This window comes from Botryllus schlosseri, chromosome 2 (genome assembly GCF_051294905.1).
Source record: "Botryllus schlosseri isolate E-star chromosome 2, Bs_hap1, whole genome shotgun sequence".
In the NCBI taxonomy this organism is placed as follows: domain Eukaryota; kingdom Metazoa; phylum Chordata; class Ascidiacea; order Stolidobranchia; family Styelidae; genus Botryllus; species Botryllus schlosseri.
The window spans coordinates 15123413-15143339 of NC_137237.1; the positions used below are offsets into that span (position 1 = coordinate 15123413).

At 38.1% G+C, this 19927-nt stretch overlaps 1 protein-coding gene across 5 annotated transcripts; it reads left to right on the forward strand.

The window, feature by feature from the left end:
* Positions 1-5401: 5401 nt before the first annotated feature.
* LOC145433778 (uncharacterized) lies at positions 5402-18645 on the forward strand. 5 transcript variants are annotated; one of them, XM_080310992.1, is made up of 48 exons: positions 5402-5524; positions 5843-5924; positions 5991-6062; positions 6122-6187; positions 6256-6288; positions 6345-6428; positions 6786-6863; positions 7251-7331; positions 7543-7623; positions 7923-7988; positions 8056-8139; positions 8196-8282; positions 8454-8519; positions 8577-8660; positions 8719-8790; positions 9088-9159; positions 9221-9304; positions 9371-9454; positions 9600-9653; positions 9718-9777; positions 9837-9890; positions 10095-10202; positions 10404-10490; positions 10868-10954; positions 11109-11198; positions 11399-11476; positions 11577-11690; positions 11754-11822; positions 11899-12012; positions 12077-12145; positions 12218-12334; positions 12396-12452; positions 12573-12680; positions 13062-13268; positions 13920-14120; positions 14190-14246; positions 14466-14495; positions 14554-14604; positions 14930-15031; positions 15095-15151; positions 15368-16034; positions 16110-16214; positions 16714-16851; positions 17066-17100; positions 17310-17340; positions 17456-17620; positions 17921-18047; positions 18544-18645. In XM_080310992.1, exons 1-47 carry the CDS (start codon positions 5484-5486, stop codon positions 18043-18045), a joined length of 4554 nt encoding a protein of 1517 aa, XP_080167118.1. In that variant the 5' UTR covers positions 5402-5483; the 3' UTR covers positions 18046-18047; positions 18544-18645. The 5 variants fall into 5 exon arrangements, with proteins under 5 accessions (XP_080167118.1, XP_080167119.1, XP_080167120.1 ...); XM_080310993.1 differs by lacking the exon at positions 7543-7623 and having other exon boundaries at positions 8716-8790; XM_080310994.1 differs by lacking the exons at positions 6786-6863; positions 7543-7623 and having other exon boundaries at positions 8716-8790.
* Positions 18646-19927: the final 1282 nt, after the last annotated feature.

A 19927-nucleotide genomic window follows, 5' to 3' on the forward strand; every position in this document is an offset into this window, starting at 1 on the left:
TTTATAGAGAATTCATTAATTGGTCACCAGTAGGGCTGGGCAAAATCGAGTACCTGAGTGATTCGATTCTGAATCACGTAAAATGCTTCGAGTCGAGTCGAGTATTCGAGTATCACTCATTATGACGTCACAACAGAATGTACTATGTAAAAGTTTAAATATGTACCTTTTATGCCACCACGAAGAACATAATGCCTGTTACCCGTCACATTAATGATACTTCGGTATGTTTTCGACCATACCGACTTCATTGCACTTCTTGACAATGTTGTGGAACGATCATGACTTCGGAAATGTGTTATTTCCAGTAACGTTCGTAGCTTTGTACTATGTCTATCATGCTGCGACACGGTCAATCAAGGTTTCAAGGCTTCCTCAGTGGAAAATATTATCAAAACTATAATTCTCGTTAGTTCATTAACTTTCAGTTGCGAGGAGCGTACAATTTCAGTACTCGAAAAAATCGTCTTTTACTACTCGACTCGAATCATTAAATTTAATACTCGATTCAGATTCGAGTACTCGAATCATTGTGTCCAGCCCTAGTCACCAGTGAATTCTACATGTTGGATTCGGCACTTGGTAAATTAGAAATGTAATTATAACTATTATTATTGTAATAGCGATGCATCAATTTTGTACTGCACAATATTGAATTGTGATATTCGGTACTTGGTATCAGTGACGTGCGGTCACGGGAGGCAAGTGAGGCTGTGCCTCATCTGTCGTGAGGATGAGTAAGAGAAAATTGTGAAAACTTTCATTGATTTTGATATTTTCTGTCGCCGTTCATGAATGACTAATTTTGAAAGTTTTACACTAGTATAATCACGCAATTTTCCTATTTATTCTCCGAAAATACAGAGCGAAAGGAGAGACGAGACGCGGACGAGCCTGCCTCATTTGTGATAGCGAAATTCATCATAAACAGCTCATAATGCCTACTATCAATATTGTCAGAGCACCAGAATCTCCTCAAAATGGCCAAGGATTTTTATATTGCGCGTTCTTATGTATAAGGTCGCTACAGAGAAACAATAGCCAGATAAGGCACAGAAGAATTAGCCTCACTGACGATCGTAGCGCAATGAAGCAATGCGCTCTCGACTTCACGAACTGTCGGCGTGGTATGAATCGTGGAGTTGTGACGGCGACCAGGAAGTGCAGTGCAGATACATTCCCTTTCTGATGTAGCTGTTATATATTTTTAATCCATATACCGTCTACTTCACATGATTCGGACACTTTGGCCGAAATAAGTGGAAAATCAATTGGTCATTACATAGTCATGCGTAAAGGCAGACAGCGCATTGAAGATACTGTTATGTTGCGTATTTCGTAAATTGCAGATGCGCTATTACGGTTGTGTTTAAAACAAAAATCAATTTAAAACAAACATGTTTAGAACGAGGCCCTTGTTTAAAACATGTTTTTTATTGTTTTTTGTTTTTAAAGCAATGACGTCACGAATATTCAATTGTGACGTCATATGGAATTGACATTGATAATTGAAAATATAGGGTAAATATAGCTTCTTTAACGAAATTAACCATCTATTTTACCGCACCACGACCTGACATATCGATCTCGCCTTCCGACATATGCCACCTTTTTACTGTCCTTTTATATTATCTTCCTTTATTTTTCATTCAGTGTGCACTGTGCAGTGTGCATGCCTACTTTTTATATCGCCTAGGTCAGGGGGGTGTCTGATTCGAAGACTACTTCAAGTCGTTTCGACACCTTCTTATCTTTCATTGTATCGCAGAGTCGCAGTCTTGTGGTGTATTGAAATGATGAAATTATTAGCAATAAATTGAATTGAATTGAATTGATACTGTCTTTGTTATGTCAAAATATATAAAAGATCTAAAATAAGTTACAGTTTGGGTCGACAGTTGCAGTGAAAAACACAATTTTTCCACGAAGATTACGGGAACTGGGCTATATGGCAGGAGCTCCTTGACCAAGAGGTGTCAAACTCAACTTGATTTAAGTTTGGTGTATAATATCCTGAGTTACTGACCACATCTAAACATAGCTTTGCGCCATGGATAATCCAGGTGTATTATTACGTGCCTGGTAATCAGAGGTGGTCAGTAACGAAGTACTTTCACTTTTTTGAAGTACTCAAGTAGTTTTCCGCTACTTTGGTACTTACTCAAGTAGATCTAATGTACCGCTACTTCTACTTCGTAATATTTTGTGGTCTACTTATTTACTTTTCGCTATTTTCAGTTTGTCAAGTAGAAGTGGTTTAATCCTCCACTCAAGAAGATAGCCTGAGAAATTTCGAGGGTGCTTTGACGGAGCATCAACATTTAATTTTCATAAAAGTTGAGTAAAGCCCAGAATTTTCGTCGCGCACAGTGGATATGGAGTGACCATATGATTTCACGAAAGTAATGGTGAATATATATATATATTCACCATTACTTTATATATAATAAATTGTCCAGTACAAAACATATGCCTAGTTGATCGGCGGCTCCTTTAAGCGAAGTTCGATGTTCGTCGTATCTGCTGCACTGGACCAAGAAGTGTTCGATTGATTCCTCCGAGTAACAGGTTCCGTTCACACCGCATTGTCGCCCATATGAAATATTTCATCACAGGATATATGGCCCATCACAACGTTTGAAACTGATGTTTCGCAATCTAGAATTCACTTATCATATCGTAAACTAGCAGTCCACGGCGTGTCCTAATCTGGAAAAGAGGACTCTGACTTTTTCAGCTTTAGACCTGATTTAGCATACCACTTTTGAAACTTTCTGGACTAAAAACATGAAGTAACTTTTCCGCTTTTAGAAGTGGTATTGGGATGTTGGATAATCCGATTTGTGCGAATAATTATCGAGACGACCGATTTCGAATCGTAGGTCGAGGCCGTTCACAATTCCATTTGTGTGCCTTGGAATCAACTTTTATCAAAATACACCAACCAAAACTCTGTCAACAAAAGGAGTTCGTGTATCACCTAAAAATAGTACATTGAACGCTCTCTCATTCGAAATTTCATGCTGGTGACGTCATATTTTGTGATACGATTGTTGATATACAATGTTCTTTCCAATTCTCTACTAGTTGCTGACGATTACCCCTGACGAGTGTCAGCCGAAAATATTCGGGTTCATTTCAATATGAATATACTATTTAATTGTATATTGAAGTTCTGTACCTCCAAGAAGCTCTTCAGAAGTGGTATTTATATTTTTCTTTCAATTCCCATCATAATACTTTGGGTTCTAATTAGTTTCAGTTCTTTTGTCTGGAGAGCATATATGTTGAAGTATTTAAGCAAGTGTAGTAATGCCTTTAATTTCAGGAGATAAAGCTACACAATATGGCATTTCTACGATCCACCATATCTTTTATTAACCTTTACTAATCGCGCAAAGTGTTTACACCGTATCCGATACAACTTCTCCGGATTGCTCTTCAACTAAACTTCAGGCCTTATAATATGGGGGAGGGCGCCAATACCATGATATTTTGTAAAACGGGCTGTTCGAGTAAACAGAGGACTAGTATCGCATTTCCGTATCAATCAATACTATCATTTTCATTCCATGATGCGGACGAATGCTTATGCTGTTGAAAATTGGATACATCCCGGTATTCATCAATATGAATCAAGCTCTGCACTTTTCGCATAGCTCAATTGCAGCTTTTGACAATCCATGCGAACTAACTACAGCCGTTGTTACAACTACTTACTTACTTGAGTAGATTTAAAGTTAGTCAATTCTACTTTTACTTCAAGTAGTTTTAGATTGCTTATGGAAGAAGTACTTCTACTTGTACTCGAGAAGATTTTTTTCGACGCTACTTCTACTTCTACTTCAGTAGCTTTCTTGATCACTTTGACCACCTCTGCTGGTAATAATATGGATTTCACCATATTGTCACGTAAACAAGACACGGATTATATTCTCACCGTGTTCTGGGACTAGGCGTTCCATAAAATAATCCCAAAGTGAGCTGGAATCCCTGGGTGCTTGATGAATCTGTCGCAGAACGAAAATTCTATACATATACCTTTTTGAGCATTATAATAAGCAATTTGAATCCGTCATGTGCAGAGATTGGTATCGCTTCAAAATCAAAGTGATGTTGTTATAGCATGATAAAAACATCCGATGGTTTGCACTGCAAAGATAATTTCTAAATTTAGTATAAAAGATAGCCGTTTCAGGCTACAGAGATGTTGCATTCTGGACACGATTCTAAAATACTCGACTTCGATTGAAATCATATAGGATTGGAGAAGGAGTATTCGGCTAATTTTGCCTGACACGATTTTCGCGTAAAGGCCTTTGTTTAAAACACTGTTCAAAATACCATTTGTTTTAAATGCAACCCTATGCCCGATACTGCAATGATCGCATAAAGCAGAGAAGAATATATACCTTCACGTTGTGTTATATACAGAGGTTGTCAGTTACGAAGTACTACTTTTTCAAAGTACTCAAGTAATTTTCGTCTACTTCTAGTATTTACTCAAGTAAATCTAATTTTTTCTCTACTTCTACTTAGTAATATTTTGTGATTTACTTTCTTTTCGCTATTTGCAGTTTGTAAAGTAGAAGTAGAAGGCAATTTCAGACCAGCAGTTAATCACAACATATTGTTACAGAGGTCCCCGAATCGGGCCATCGAGTGTCTCATCCTTTCCATCGTTTTTATGTCAACTAGTGCACCAGCCAAACAAGTTGTGTGGGATTTTGTACAGGAGCTTATAAGGCAGGGGCGTCCAACATTTTTGGTAAAGGAGCCACGTTGTGGTGTAGCCTACCAACGATTGCGCGTTGATGTGCGTCGTGTTGATGAGCTTATTTCCAAGGGAACTCTACCCTTACCCAGAAGTCAAATAAATCTGTCTAAAATATTAAAATAATATAGGTCTACTTTATGTTAATTTATGGAAAATTTAGCAAAAACTGGGCTCACGAGTCAAGGGTTACTGTATCCGCAGCCAATATTATCGAATTCCCATGATTGAATAATGTGCACTAGTCCAAACATCGTCGCATATTTGCCAAACTCTTGTTAGTTGAGTTGTTGAAATGTGGACTCTTGATAATCTCGAGACTCAATATGACGTAACAATAAAATATTCTTCATAAATCAGCTGCTGTCACGGTACTCGCTTCCGAAGTACATACCGTATCTTTCTCTGTGGAAAGGTTTTTTTATTTCGAATCCGTTTTAAATTTTGGATGATAATCTACAATCTGTATTAATTTATTGGTCATTTATAGTCAGATTCTTCATGATATAGAAAATTTCACTCAAAGAAGAGAATTGAAGCTGGCAACTTAAATTGTGATTTTGGCTCCCTGGCAACTCAGTCAGCTGATAGATCACGTGACAAATTGTGATGTCATAATAGCTATTGAAATAAAACGGAAAATAATTTTACAGTATTTCATTGTCGAGTAGTTTTATCCTTGTGAAGAGCCTCTAATAATTTGATAGCGATGTCGTCTTATCGAATGCGCAATTCTTGCCCTCGTAGCAGGTAAATTTTTTTTAATCCTTCTCTTATATGCATGAGCTGTGGTGGTGTTGCGGCCAATCATTAGGTGACAGTCGGCATTTAGCTCTGCGATTGCTGCAGAAATACAAGTAATGTCATGTTCACTGTTCATTCATTGTGACTTACATTCGTACTGAGCTAACTGACGGCAGATCGGGTGGCAGATCTACACTATTATGTTCATGCCTTACAGTCACATCCAGTGAACCATAAGATATAGTCTGTTTGGAAAATAGATTACATTCAAAATATACATTGATTGTTTCTAAGTTTCAAGATTTGTGCATCATGCTGTTTCAGTGCTACAATCCGTCGTGCTAAAGATGCCTTTCCGTCATCTTCGATCGGTTTCCATTTTCCTCTCGTGGAACAGGATAACTATGTGAGTTGAATAAAATGTCATACTGCATCTCATGTATCCCTACTAGGCATCACAAATTTTTTCTAGATTTCCTCACACGGAAAATATGTGAATCCTGCTAGTTTCCAAAACTTCCAGCCCATTGACAGAGATAACAACGTAAGTTTGTATTGCTGTTTGCCAATATGCAAATGGTCACCAAGTAATATTGTTTTTAGCGTCTAAAGAAAGCTTGGAATAGTTTGGTATCCTGCATGAGACCATTGTCCTGTATGCCTTGCGCAGTAAGCAGTGTTAATCTCCATTGAATATAATTATCACATGCATTTACACAAATCTATTCAATTTTTAGCGAGAACAACCTGTGCCAAAAAATTATCTTGAGGTGGGATTTCATACCATTCCTAATCATTATGGAGTTTACTACTCTCACTTTAATAGGAAAAGGAAGAGGTGGACAGCGAATATGACTCTCGGAATTTGCCGTTCTTGACATTAGTTAAAGAGTATCTTGCAATCGAAGAAGTAAGTTATTTTAGGATATAATTTAGAATCATTCCACTTTTTTACACTTAGGCCTACGCCAGATATCAATAGCATAGTGAAACCACGGGATGACATACCGGTAGGCTCTCTATGGTAGTTGCTAGGCATGCCATATTATGAATTGGCAACGATGATGATGAGACATCAATAAAAATATATAGAATAAATAAAATTTAGTAGTAGTTCAGTAGTTTAGTATAGTTGATGGGAACCCATTTTGCGGACCCCACTTAACGGCACTTCTTTGCTGGTCCCATTTCACTCAAGGCAGCACGTCACTCACTCATGGATCCATGCTATAACAGATATTAACATTATTTTTTTGACACCTTCCAGAATAAGATTGCTAACGAGATGAAGGATGTGCAGCGGAACCATAGAAATTCATTCAAAAATGGTCATGACCGAATGCTGGTAAGAGGATTATTTAAGTTAAAGTCCATTATTGAAAAAATTGAGCATGTATATCAATCTTGCGGGATTTGACCTTGTCGATTAGAGGCAAACAGGACGAGTTGTCCGTAAATTCCAGTGGCACAAGTTCAGGAAAGAGTATTCGAGTAAGGATTCAATCAATTCACGTATATCTGTTTACCGACCGTGTAGATTTGGGTGCATTCAAAACTAACTAGAAATACTGCATTTGTAAGTGGTGGATGAAGATATCCGCAGAACAACAATGTTGATAACAAATTTGATTTGGTATCATCATGGACTGTTTATAGTTATATCTTTGCAGTCTTCAGCCTGTCTAATGTCACTTTTCATCAATATTGCTGATTCAACTCCATCATTTTGCAGAAACAAAAATCCAAGTTTTCAAATTCGAAACAAAGGCTCCGCTATGAAGTAGATCTGTGCGATAACAATCCTCCGCAAAAGGTAAAATGTTTCGCGTAGAAATGTCATTGAAATATCCGAGGTGTCACTTTGAGTATTTCCATAGAAATTATGGCCCATGGCATCCAAACAACACTCCGTAGAAGTGTAATTGAGCACAACTAGTGGCTGACACACGAGAGCAAGAACATTGATAACGAAAAGAGCCATTTTACCACTTGGGTAAATTTTGAAACATTCTATTTAATGCGAGGATTTGGAGGAACGGAATCTGAAACGAGATAATTCGTTGAGGGCATCTGACTCACCTCAAAGTCAGATTGTGAAATCTCGTGTAAGCTCCGTGTAGTGTCATTTCCTATTTCATTAAATTGATTGATTGATAACTATTAGCTTTCTTCATAGCACATCAATACTCTTCTGCAGATACCTATGTTGTTAATGTATAGAACATACTTTTGTTATCAATTCTGTTTATCTCAGACGATTCAACGAGATGCGCTACCCAACTCCATATCGTATAGGTTTCTAAAGTCATTGGGGTAGATATCTGTGTACACATAGGGCCATACATGTACCGAGACATACATATACTTTAAAATGTATTAAATGGAATAGATATATACCTTGCAGAAACGAACGGGGGAGAGAAGATCAAAGCCTAGATCAATCCCGACGGAAGAAACTAGTCAGAGAAAAGTGAGTTAACTATCAAGTGTATCTGAAAGACTCAAATTATTATATTATTATTTTGCCTCTTTTCAAGACTGGTCGTAAACCCGGTAAAATGATATCTGAAGATATTGCTTTCACCGAATCTCCATTGGATAACATGAGACAGGAATCCTTGGTATGAATTGAATTCAGCTCATTATGTTTTCAATGTAATGAGCCTGTTGATAACAGGCGTTGGGGAAACAACATTTGAAAGTCAGGGACCAAGGTGATCCGAACCAGATGTCGCATCCCACCAACTCTGCTCTGAGATCTCGAGTAAGTTTACTTTTTGTAATATTGGAAACCCTATTGATTAGTGATGTATCAGACTTTAATGATATTGTATTTGCGATGGTATGTTCGATCAGCAATATTGTCATACACAGTTAAGCTTCCTTCATACTTTAATTCTCACGCCGTGAAAGTGATGTTATCTATATTGTTTAGAAGTCAAAACCAAGAAAGAATGCTAATCCCGAGTTGATTCTGCACGAGGGCAATGCTTGTCTTCAGGTACCCATTAATTTTGAGTATTGAGGACTTGAGGTGAGCTATGTAATTATTTTGAAGAGGGAAAGAAAATGTGGTAAATGGGTGCTAGAGAATGATAACGTCAATCAGTCACCGAGATCTATCACCAGAAAAAAATCTGTGGTATGCATTTGTTACAATAGTTCCTGGAACATTTCTAACACATGATTTCTGGTAGCAGGTATTGGTGGTGCATAATGAGGAAGATTTGAGACGCATTCCATGTCGACTTGAACCTATGCCTAAGCAACGGGTATGTGACCTATTTTGAATATTTGTGATGTAATAGGCCTATTGGATACACAAGATTTCATTGCAAGTTGATCTACATTTCCGATTCCATACATGCATCTTGAAATTTAAGTCAGTGAATTTCCTAATTGTGATTGCATTCAGCTAAGTTTTGAATCAGATATATAGCAGTACAGTTTATTATTAATAATGGTTAAGTGAATAAGTGTGCTTGATAAATATTTAGGTACAGTTGTTTGTTGTTTTATGTGCGCTTCCGGTAGCCTTCAATATTTTCTTTGCTTGAAAAATTCCACAGAAGTCAAGATCTGAAAAGAAGCGTCGACCAGCGTCTGAAAAACGCCGTTCGAAGAAGAAAACCCCGCAACAGGTATTTCGACTTTCAAACACTCTGCAAAGTCTTGACAATGATGCTATCTATTCATTTGCAGGAGATATCGAATTCAGCAGACGTAGCAGGAAGGCAGAATCCGGTGAAGAAATCCCAGTCGGATATTTCTGCAAGCGTGGCTTTGGTCAGAAAATGCGCAAATTCCATTTGAGCTTCCTTTGTAAATATATTTGATTAACGATTCGTTCAGATTCCAAAAATAGAGCAATTGGGGAGCTGCGAGTATACCAGATATCCGTCTCCACCTCGACATAAACCAAATAACGAACCCAGGGTAAGTGAATTTGTGTTATCGATTGCCTCTTTTTATATATGCTGATCCAGATGGTTTGCAGCTCCTTTGAGGCTAGCAAGCAAGTACAGCGGGTCTATCCTTTACTGAGTTGCAAATTTCTAAGTAATTGTAAATAACTTTACAGAGGAATGTGAAATACAGAACATTGGGTCATGGGGACAACGCTTGTTTGCAACAGGTATCATTTTCCTGATAGATAATTGAATATGGATTGATTCTCTATCGTTTTCTTATCAATTTAGAATGGTGGAAGGAACGTTTCGATTGAAGGAATCAAGTATAGGAGTCGATCCGTGTCGAAGGTGATTGTTTATTTTCATCCGATTATATGCTCCTGTACTCACACCTTATCACATTTCAGGACGCACACTTGTCTCGCGGTGATCTCCTCAAACAAAGTTCATCGCCACAACAGGTATAAACTGTCATGCTTATCACTTGGGTTGGAATCAAATAAAAAAACCTACGATGTGAATATAGGCTGAAAGTATATTTGCATACACCCCTGTTTCTCTGTGATAAAATGTAACTTTCGAAGCTTATCACACATTTGATAAAGTTGCAAACTATATAACAAATTTGATAGATCATTGTATTTCATAACTCTCTCACTTCACAGGTTGAACCTATTGCAGTGCGTAGTCTTGGAAGTGACATGCGGGATATGCAAGCAAAAAAGGAGATGAGAAGAGAAAAGACGCGCAAAACAAGCAAAGCTCCAAAACAGGTTGGATATTGTGTTGTTAAGAATTTATGTTGTTTTGCTGACTTTACTGATCAACTCCTGAATGGTATATAATCAGCAATTCTGCAGTGCAGAATGATTATTATTCACGCAAAATTTCAAGACACTTTTCAAGCTTATGTTGGCGCTAGGCTGTTCAAAATCGATACACTATTCCTGATCTATTTCCTTCTTTTCCTCCAGGATCAACATCAAGTTGAAACTGTGGAGCAACTTGAATTGAAAAATGTCTCGCTGAATCCATCTGCTAACTCGCAACAAGATATGCATGTAAGCTTTTGTAACTATCTCAAGTTTTTCTTTACAAGTCAATGAAGTGTGTTAATGCTTCCTGTGTCTTTGCATGGTATCAATTGTGGTCGCCTGTATTGATTTGTTCATATAATTTTACTTATTGACCGATACGAATATATAGTTATTTGTGAAAGATAGCGCGAACAAATCTTCTAAAAAGATCAAGAAGCGTAGTAAATTACTCCTACCGGTATAATGACCCCTATTTTCACCAAAAATCCAAAAGTTGCATGATTAATATATTCCAATAGGAATTTTTGCAATTGAGTTTGGACACTTTTCAAGCTCTTGTTGCGACTAGTCTGCTGAACAATCAGACATTTTTCCTGATCTAGTCCTTTCTTTTTCTGCAGGATCAAAGTCATGTTGAAATTGTGAAACAACTTGAACAGAAAGATGTCTCTGGAAAGTCATCTGGTAACGCTCCACAGCATCCGCATGTAAGCTTTTGTAATACTATCAATTTTTTTAGTACAGGGTAATAAAATGTGTTATTGAGATTTAGAAAAACCTTTTGTCCGACATATGTATTCGAAGAGTTTTGATTGTACCTGTATTGCCCTTGTTGATTTGTTCATATGATTTTACTTATAGACTGAGCCGAATATAAAGTTATCTGCGAGAGATAGCTCGGACAGTTCTTCTCCTAAAAAGATAAAGAAGCGTAGGAAATTACCGCGGCAGGTACAATGACCCAGATTTTTAGCAACAATCAATGTATACTCATATAACTCCTTACAATTTTGGTTGAAATGTATTCTCAAATAGATTTTATTTGCTGGCAGGCGCACTTTCTCTCGGTAGATTGGCCACCATGTTAAATTTTTTGAACTCGCCCGCTTTTTTACCAGCCATGTTACAGTAGCTCGATTGTTTCATTTCAGGATCTTCAAAATAGTGAAACGTTTGAGAATTCTGGATTGACATACGTCTCACCCAAACCATGTCGGAATGCTCCTCAGGTTTGTATTGTAATATTTTCAATGTTGGGCTTATCGGTGAATGATGGCCATTTTTGATTCGATATAGTTCAATGTTTACATCGCAGACTGTGTATTTCAGGCAGAGCCTGATCAAAAGTTGGAGGATAAGGCTTGCATCAGCGATTCCTCCACGAAAAAGATCAAGGATTTGCAAGATATTGAAACACTTGAAACCTCAAAGACATCAGAACAGGTAGATCACCATTCATTCGTTTTGTGTTTATAAATGGGATATATATTATACATATATTTTCAGGCTGACGAAGGTTTAGGAGGTTCAGATCTTGTTTTAGAAGAAATCACACAAGAGATGGAAGCAAGCATTGTAAGATATGGCCCGATTATTTTGCACTATAGACCTATCTAGATTTCGTGTTGATAATTTATTCTTTGCATTTCAGACTGAGCTAAATCGAAAGTCTAACGATAAAGTTTGTGCAAGCGATTCGTCGATAAAAAAGGTCAAAAGCTTGACAAATTTGAAAGCACGTGACCCCCAGGATACACCGAAAATGGTAGAATTTCCATTCGTTCGTTTTGTTTACTATTGCTATAAGTATATTGTGCATGTGCTTCCAGGTTAACAAAGTGTTCAAAGATTCCGATCTTATTTGGGAAGAAATTACGCAAGTGATGGAAGTGAACCCTGTAAGATATTGGCTGTCTTTTTGACACTACAGAGCTGTCTAGACTTGCTTTATCGCATACTTTATATTTCAGAGTTATGAACTGGGTCAAAAGTCCAAACAAAAAGTTTACATTGACAATCCCCCGATGAAAAAGATCAAGAATTTTCCACATTTTGAAACATGTAACATCCAGGAAACGCCGAAACCGGTAGAATGATCATTCTTCATATTATTGTTTGTTTGTTATTATTAAGTATACGTGGTTTCAGGTTGACATAGTGTTGAAAGATCCCGATCTGATTTTGGAAGATGAATGCAATTCTTGGGTGAGTGAAATTTTGCTTTTAACTTATTCTGTCGCCAGTTACTACTATTATTTCGAATTGATTGTCGTAAATTTTCATGCCGCTATGTCATATATATTTGAGCCGTTTTATATTTATTAGGATCTGTCCGACGATGAATGTGAAGATCTGACCAGGCTTCCTGAGTATACTGCAGCAAGAACGAAAAAATTCGAACCAAAGCAGGACAAGGCTGATAAGAAATCCAAGGTTAGCATTTTTACTTGTTGTTTTCACAGGATATTTGCGATATTCTCAGCTAGTCGGCGCTCGAGATTGGTGTGAACTATGCAAATTTGCTAAGATTTGAGGCGTCGGCTTCTATCAGTATAAATAGAGTATGTGAGGTTTTTATATGAATTTTGTCAACTATGAATACTTCATTTTGGTTTGTCCGACTTGCACTACTTATTCAAATGGTTATGATTTCATAATACTTGTGTTTCTACTTGTCAGTTTCCAGTATTTTAGTGAAGACTGGATCTAGAATGTTTACTTTTTATGTAACCCGAAATCTCTGCCTTTACTTTACAACGTTCGTGCTGGGATCGTGCCTCGAATAATATTCTGAAATACGTCTCGCCGTTACAGGCCGATGTCGATGATGACAGCTTTTCGGAACTTTTGAAGTCGATCGAAGAAAAGTTGCTGCGGAAAACGCAACCAAAGGTGCAAAACACGGCGGAAAGTAGAGGGGAATCCAAAACCAGAGTTTCGGTTGATATAGCAAATGTTAACGTTGTGTCCGAAGAAAGATGCGACAAAGGGAATAGCAGCGGAAGCTACTCACCAGAACAGGTACTCATCGCGCAACGATTTAGTACATTTATAATATTATTATTGTATAATAATATAGTAAATATATATAAAAATATTATAATATATTATGGTTATCAAGGGACACCATTTTTTCTAATTAAAAAGAAGATTGTGCGTGCAGAAAGAAATTAAGTGCTTGAAAGTTGTGGAAAACGTGAAAACTTGTGTAATCGCAACAGCACTTTTTGGTAACATTTGACAACATTTTGTTCGATTTTAAATCGCCTCGAGTCGATGTCTGAATCGGAGCATTTTAGCAAACTCCGACTCCACCCTGTATTGATCGCGGACACATGAGCATGTCACACAATAGCATGCGGCACTTGAGCATGTGGTTTAACGCTAGGGGCTTAGGGTTGGGTTGGGGTTATGTTTAGGGGTATTTTGAAAGTATGATTGGAGTCAGGGTTCGTTCTGGGGTTGGAGTTCGGGTTAATTTTGGTTTATCAAGTCACATGGCAAAGAGTTGCATATTTGACTCCAGCAAGAGAAAATTTAAGGAAACTTCGACTGCACGTCCCTGGTCGAAACACTGGAATTTTGGATGATAGCAACATAATCTGTCACCCTTTACGATGTCTTGTCTTCTATTCTGTCACAATCCGCTCACGGCAATCGATTCCATTCTAGGATGCCTCCGACACGGATCCGTTTGATATTTCTGACATTTTTAAGTCGGATGATGAGCCAAAAACGACAAAAAACAAAGCTCTCGAAAAACGGGATAACGAGATGGATTCTCAAGATTCCGAAAAACAACCGGAATCCGACGATGAGATACCAAAAGGCGAAGCGACGATCCTCGGGATATTGGAGTTTCAAATGAAAATGGTGAGGCTCATATCTTGAAGATTTAGATGGGGGTAGAGATTGACGATATTTTGCAATCTTCTTCTACAGAAAGAGGCGCGTGGTTTGCAGCTTGAAAAGATGCAGGAGAGGTATAAGGAACTTGTGGTAAGTAAACGAAGGGAATTAGATTTCAAACATTAAAGGTTTTTACGATGATTCGATCCAAGATCATGTTTAATCGGTCAATACTTATGCTGAAGTTACATGCTATTGTGCCCAAAATTTTCATGAAAATGATACCCGAGAATACTCGGAGTTGTATGTGTAGGTCTGCTAATCGCACTTGCCAGGTTTCACTTCATCATTTGTTATTTCTCTTTTTAGGACGAGTATAAAGAAATCGTCAACAAGAAGGTGAGTGTTCGATGTGACCTTTGTAAGACTTCTCGCAAACGAGTGTTTCCGTTTTCAGAAACAACCTCGTAAAGAAAGCTTGTGGTCTTGGTCGTCAGCAATATCCAAGGTGACCTTATTGCTCTTGATATCATCGATACTGATATAGTCAATTCACTGCCTCGGATGCTGATACGTTGAATATTTATCTTTCATTCGATGGCGGATCGCTGCGCGATCACGAATACAAATGTTATCCTTGTCCATCAACTTCGGAATAGGCTCCCATCGGCCATTAGCACTCGAATGATTCACTGGCTTTTTTATTTCGCACAGCCCAATTGTTGATTTTGGTATGCTGGAAATATTACAAAAAGTTGCAAATCATAGCAGCCTGTCCCACTATTTTAACGGTTTGGATGTTTATGATTTAATCAGTTTCTTCTCTTTTACAGGATACTACAGACGATGACACTGACGACCAGTTATGTTGGAGTGAGCCTGAACCGGCAAAACCGATAACAATACAGGAAATTATCGATGCTAAATCTAATACGGTATGTGAGACGTTGCTGTCATTTATTGCTCGCTTTGTCAAGCAATATTCTTTTTCATTTTAGAGAGAAAGGTACGGTCCAGTATTTGAACTTATGGAAACCAATTGCAAGACAATTTATGTGAGTATCATGAAATAATAGTGAGATAATTTGAGAGGACCGCGGAATAATATCGACTCCAATATATGACACCGAAATTTGATTTGGTGATACTACTGAAACCTACTTGTGTACTCTGAAAAAGTAGAAGTACTTCATTACTGACCACGTATGGCGCAATCTGTTCGTGAGATCATTTGCTGTAGTCTTTGATTAACTGTGTTTGTCGATTTGCAGAAGTTTCAAAGCGATTTGTCGTTGGAAGACGACGCATTAGAAAATACGACGAGCCATAAACCCGCGAAGGAAAATGAGGGAAAATATCAGTCCATGTCTGGAAAGGACTTGAAAAAGGCGCTGAACAAAGCTCTGAAAAAAATCAATCACACCAAAACAGCCGAATCAATTAAGACGAAAGAGGAAAGTGACTTTGTGAAATATCAGCAAAAATCGGAGAAGAAAAAGCAAAGACGTCTGAAGAAAATGAACAACGAGGGAAGGAAGGCTGGCTGGCGGAAAGTGGAAGAATTTCTCCGTGCCCAAGACAAGGAAGATAAAAAGAAAATGAAAATAGAGCAAGGGATAGAAAAGGAGAAGGCGAAAGAGCAAAAGAAACGGGAGAGAAAAGAGAGAAGGAAGCAAGAAAAAGAGATGAAGAAGGAGCTCGAAGAAAAGAGAGAGGCCGAGAAAGAACGGCGCGAAAGGAAGGAGAGAATCGAAAAGGCCGCGGCACGGCGGCGTAAAGAGAGAGAGAAGCGAGAGAAGAAAGAATCGGAAGTTGACGAAGAATCGGAATCCAAGCACGTCGAGATTCATCAATCTTTGTGCAGGATGGAACATAAGCTGATGCGGCAAGAGAAACGACGAAGCAAAGTGCCGGTGGAGTGGCTCGGCCTTACGGATGGTGAGACTTTTGGACTATAGACCCTGCGTCGATTTTTAGTTATTTTTCCTACTTACGATTTTTGTTCCTGCGCAGGCTCCAGATCAAAAAAGAAACTCAGCGGTCATAATAAGAAAGAGTGTTCCAGGCCGCAAGACCCAAACTCATCCCGCAGGGCTTGGGAATGGAGCAAGGATCCCGGTATGTTTTGATTTGCACCGTCTTTATCGCCAATGTCTAGATCGGCCGGCTCAAAATTTTTCGAGTCACTGCCCCCTTATTGAGCTCGACATATCTTTATCGCACAAAATCCAGTACTGAAAGCAGTTCATATCTATTTGCAGCAATTAGTCGAGTAGTTTTGTTCGTACACTATTTCTACTTCGACAGTTTTGATTTAGAAATGCGAATATTGGCATACTTAATTTTGTGTAGCAAAAAGTAGGGAATCAGACCACCTTCATGAGAGGTTGAATCGGCAGATGAGCCCAGGTCCAGGCAGGCTGTATAGCTCAAATGTTTCCCTATACAGAGCACATTTGGATAGGTGAAAACAGACTGAAGCCTATCACTGCACCATCGATGTCCTTGAATTGGCTCTTAAAAACTTATTAACGCGTACACTTTCTGTGATACAGTAGTAATTCATAATTAGATTTTTATTACAATTTCGTTCTAAACCTATGATTTGGTGTTACAGTGCTGCCTTCAAATACCGAAGTTTCTTACACTCCAGTGGAACCTTTGAAGGTGTTTGACCATGGAGAATTTGAAGAACGATTGATTGCTACCATCAAGACTGGGATTAAACTTGTCATTGCGAAGCAAATGTGCTATAGTAAGTATGAGCCCAGTTTATGAGGATGTTGTTATAAAATAAGTGTTGGTACTTGCTCATATCTACTTCAAAATAGCACATTATCCTCGAGTACTTCCGTGTTCTATATTGGTCGTCGGTTATTTTTGCATGGTTTTCGTCATCTGGAATAGTTTATAGTCTGGTGATTCCTCCTGCTCTATACTTACTGTAACTGTGCATCCTTTTGTTACAGGCCAAGGACGGAAATATAAGAAGTCTTACGCATCGGTAAGATTAAATTCTTTTATGTATTTTGTGATTTCCGACTTGCAGAAACAATTTGCATTCGATTTCAAAACATCAGACAAATCGTAACTTATTAAGTGTCGGTAATGATTTTGGACGAAATTATATATAAATTCTCATAACTAGGCTAATATGAATTCCGGGATTGTTGTGATGTATGGATGTAATATTGCTATAATTTTGCCTTTCAGAAGCACAGCTCAAGGGACTATTATCACACACGTACGTATATTGTTGTTTTCGTGAGCTATTCATTTTGAAAAACGGAATCCGTAGTAATCTCCGTCCCCGGAATTGGTTGACGCAAATTTAACTATTTCAACTTCCCTTACCACAGGTCTGAACATTGACATACCTAGCAATGTTCTGAAGTGCTCGGAAAGAATGCAGCTTCATGACTTCCTGAAAACTTGCGACAAATGCAAGATGGGCGCACTCAAAGGATGGAGCATGTTATGGGACTATAATGCGTGGTTTTATCCCAATATACCTGGCAGTACATGTAAGATGATATCGGCGCAGTGGCTTCGAAATTGCCCTGATATTTTTTAATTCTATTTGTTTTATTACGAAACGCTGCACACTTTTTTAACCAAATATTTGGAATTTGGAATCAACTAATCGCATGAACAACATATGTTTGAATACCATTACGAATTGTGTAAATTCCTCGGATTTTGACTGTCCTACGTAACGCTATGTCGTAATCGAAAAATAATAGAATAGAATGTTCTGCAAACGAAATATCGTATTTTAGTGTTGTAATAATTGTTCCCTTTGTAAAATCTATGTATAATCTCAGGCAAAATCGTTCCTGATATAGACATCAAATCTGCGATAAAGAAAACCAAGTTATCTATTGACGAATATGCTGTCGTTACCGCTGCCAAAGTTATGAAAGGGTTGCACGAAGCGACAGTAACATGACTGTAAGTTTTACGCTGAAATTTCAATACTGAGATAACAATCGTATACAGAAGTGATCAAGGCAGTCGCTGTTGCTACTCAAGTAGAAGCAAAAGTATTGCAATAAAATTATGCTCAATTATAAATAAGTAGAGGTAGCTATTCTCAGCACAGCAAAACTACTTAATGTGGCTGAGAAGAAAATGAAAGATTTGACTAGAACCCAATTAAGTAGGATTTAAAGGTAGATTTGGTTGAGGCGTTGCATACATTAAGAAGTAGTGTGAGTAGGCGTGTGTCGAAATTGAAAGTTGCATCTTAGCGCCTAACTTAATCTGAATTAATTAATTGGAGACACCCAAGGCAATTTGGCTCATTTCCTACCTCACTATCGTAATCGTGTGGGGTCTTTTGAAATGATAACAATATTTGTAAAACTTACAAACGCTCAAATCAGTTCTATTCTACCGGCAAATCATTATCGATAACGTTGCTTCAATATCGTACTCTTGTTTTTAGAATCGAAATTCATCTTCTAAGTGCAGCGGACGGCGATACCAATTTCACCTTATTTCTTTGTATTGCTATTTTGCCAAGTAATAAAATGTATGAAAAAACTTGTTCAGCCCTGACGTAGCCAGAGTAATGAGTGTTACCAGGTGTTTTTTTGCTTACTATAGGAATTTTTTGCTGCTTGGACATCGCTGGGGTGTAGTGTTCCAGTTGATATATTTTGATGGCATAGGAAGTTATATCTTTTCCGTGGCATTAACGTTTATCAGATTAGCCGGTACCATTGCTGTTGTAAGTACCTTTACCGCATCCAGAGACTTGATGATTATCGGGATATGGGACTTTTCTAACGATTGACGCATCTGTACGGAATAATCTTCTTGATTGGTACACGGATGTCCACGTTTATTCACTATAATCCTTGAAAAGAGCTCTTTAAACCGAAGAGGGGGGGCCTGGGCGACCGCCCACCACTGCGGGGAAGTAAACATGAGATTCTCTACTACCAAGCTGTTGTTTCTTAAACTCCCATGAATCTTGATATTTCATACATTTACACTGAATTCGGAGTTCACATCGCACTGATTGCAGTCGCCAACTGGAACATACGAGCCATTATTTATTAGGCTACTTAACATGCGTTACCTTTCTTCGGATTTTGACCCGTACTATACCCAAAACGTCGGCGTGTAGGGTAGGGTTACCATACGTCCTCTTTTAAGAGGATTTGTCCTCTTTTTTGAAAGTGTCCTTGGAGGACGCCCAAATACCTCTTATGAGATTTTGTCCCCTTTTTTGAGAATTTTGGCTAAGCAAAATATTAATGTCATTTCAAAACACCACAAAACTGCGATACTATGAAAAGATAGGAAGGTGTCGAAACGACCTGGAGTAGTTTCCGAAATCACAGAGGTGGTTAGTAGAAGAAGGTAGTTAAGGAAGCTACTCAAGTAGAAGTAGAAGAAGCGACGAAAAAATCTACTCAATTACGAGTAGAAGTACTTCTTAGGTAAGCAACCCAAAACTACTTGAAGTAGAAGTAGAATTGACTGCAAATATACTCAAGTAAGTAAGTAGTTGTGAAAACGATCGTAATTCGTTCGCATGGACTGTCAAAAGCTGCAAATGGAGCTACGCGGAAGCTGTAGAGAGCTTGATTCATATTGATGCATCCCAGGAGGTGTAAATTTTTGACAGAAATAAGCAGTCGTCCACATCATGGGATGTAAATGATAGTACTATTATGGAAATGCGATACTAATCCTTTGTTTACTCGAATATCCCGTTTTAGAGAATATCGTGGCATGGCGCCCTTCCCCATATAATAAGGTCCCTAGTTCAGTCGAAGAGCAATACGGAGAAGTTGTGTCGGATACGGCTTTAACACTTT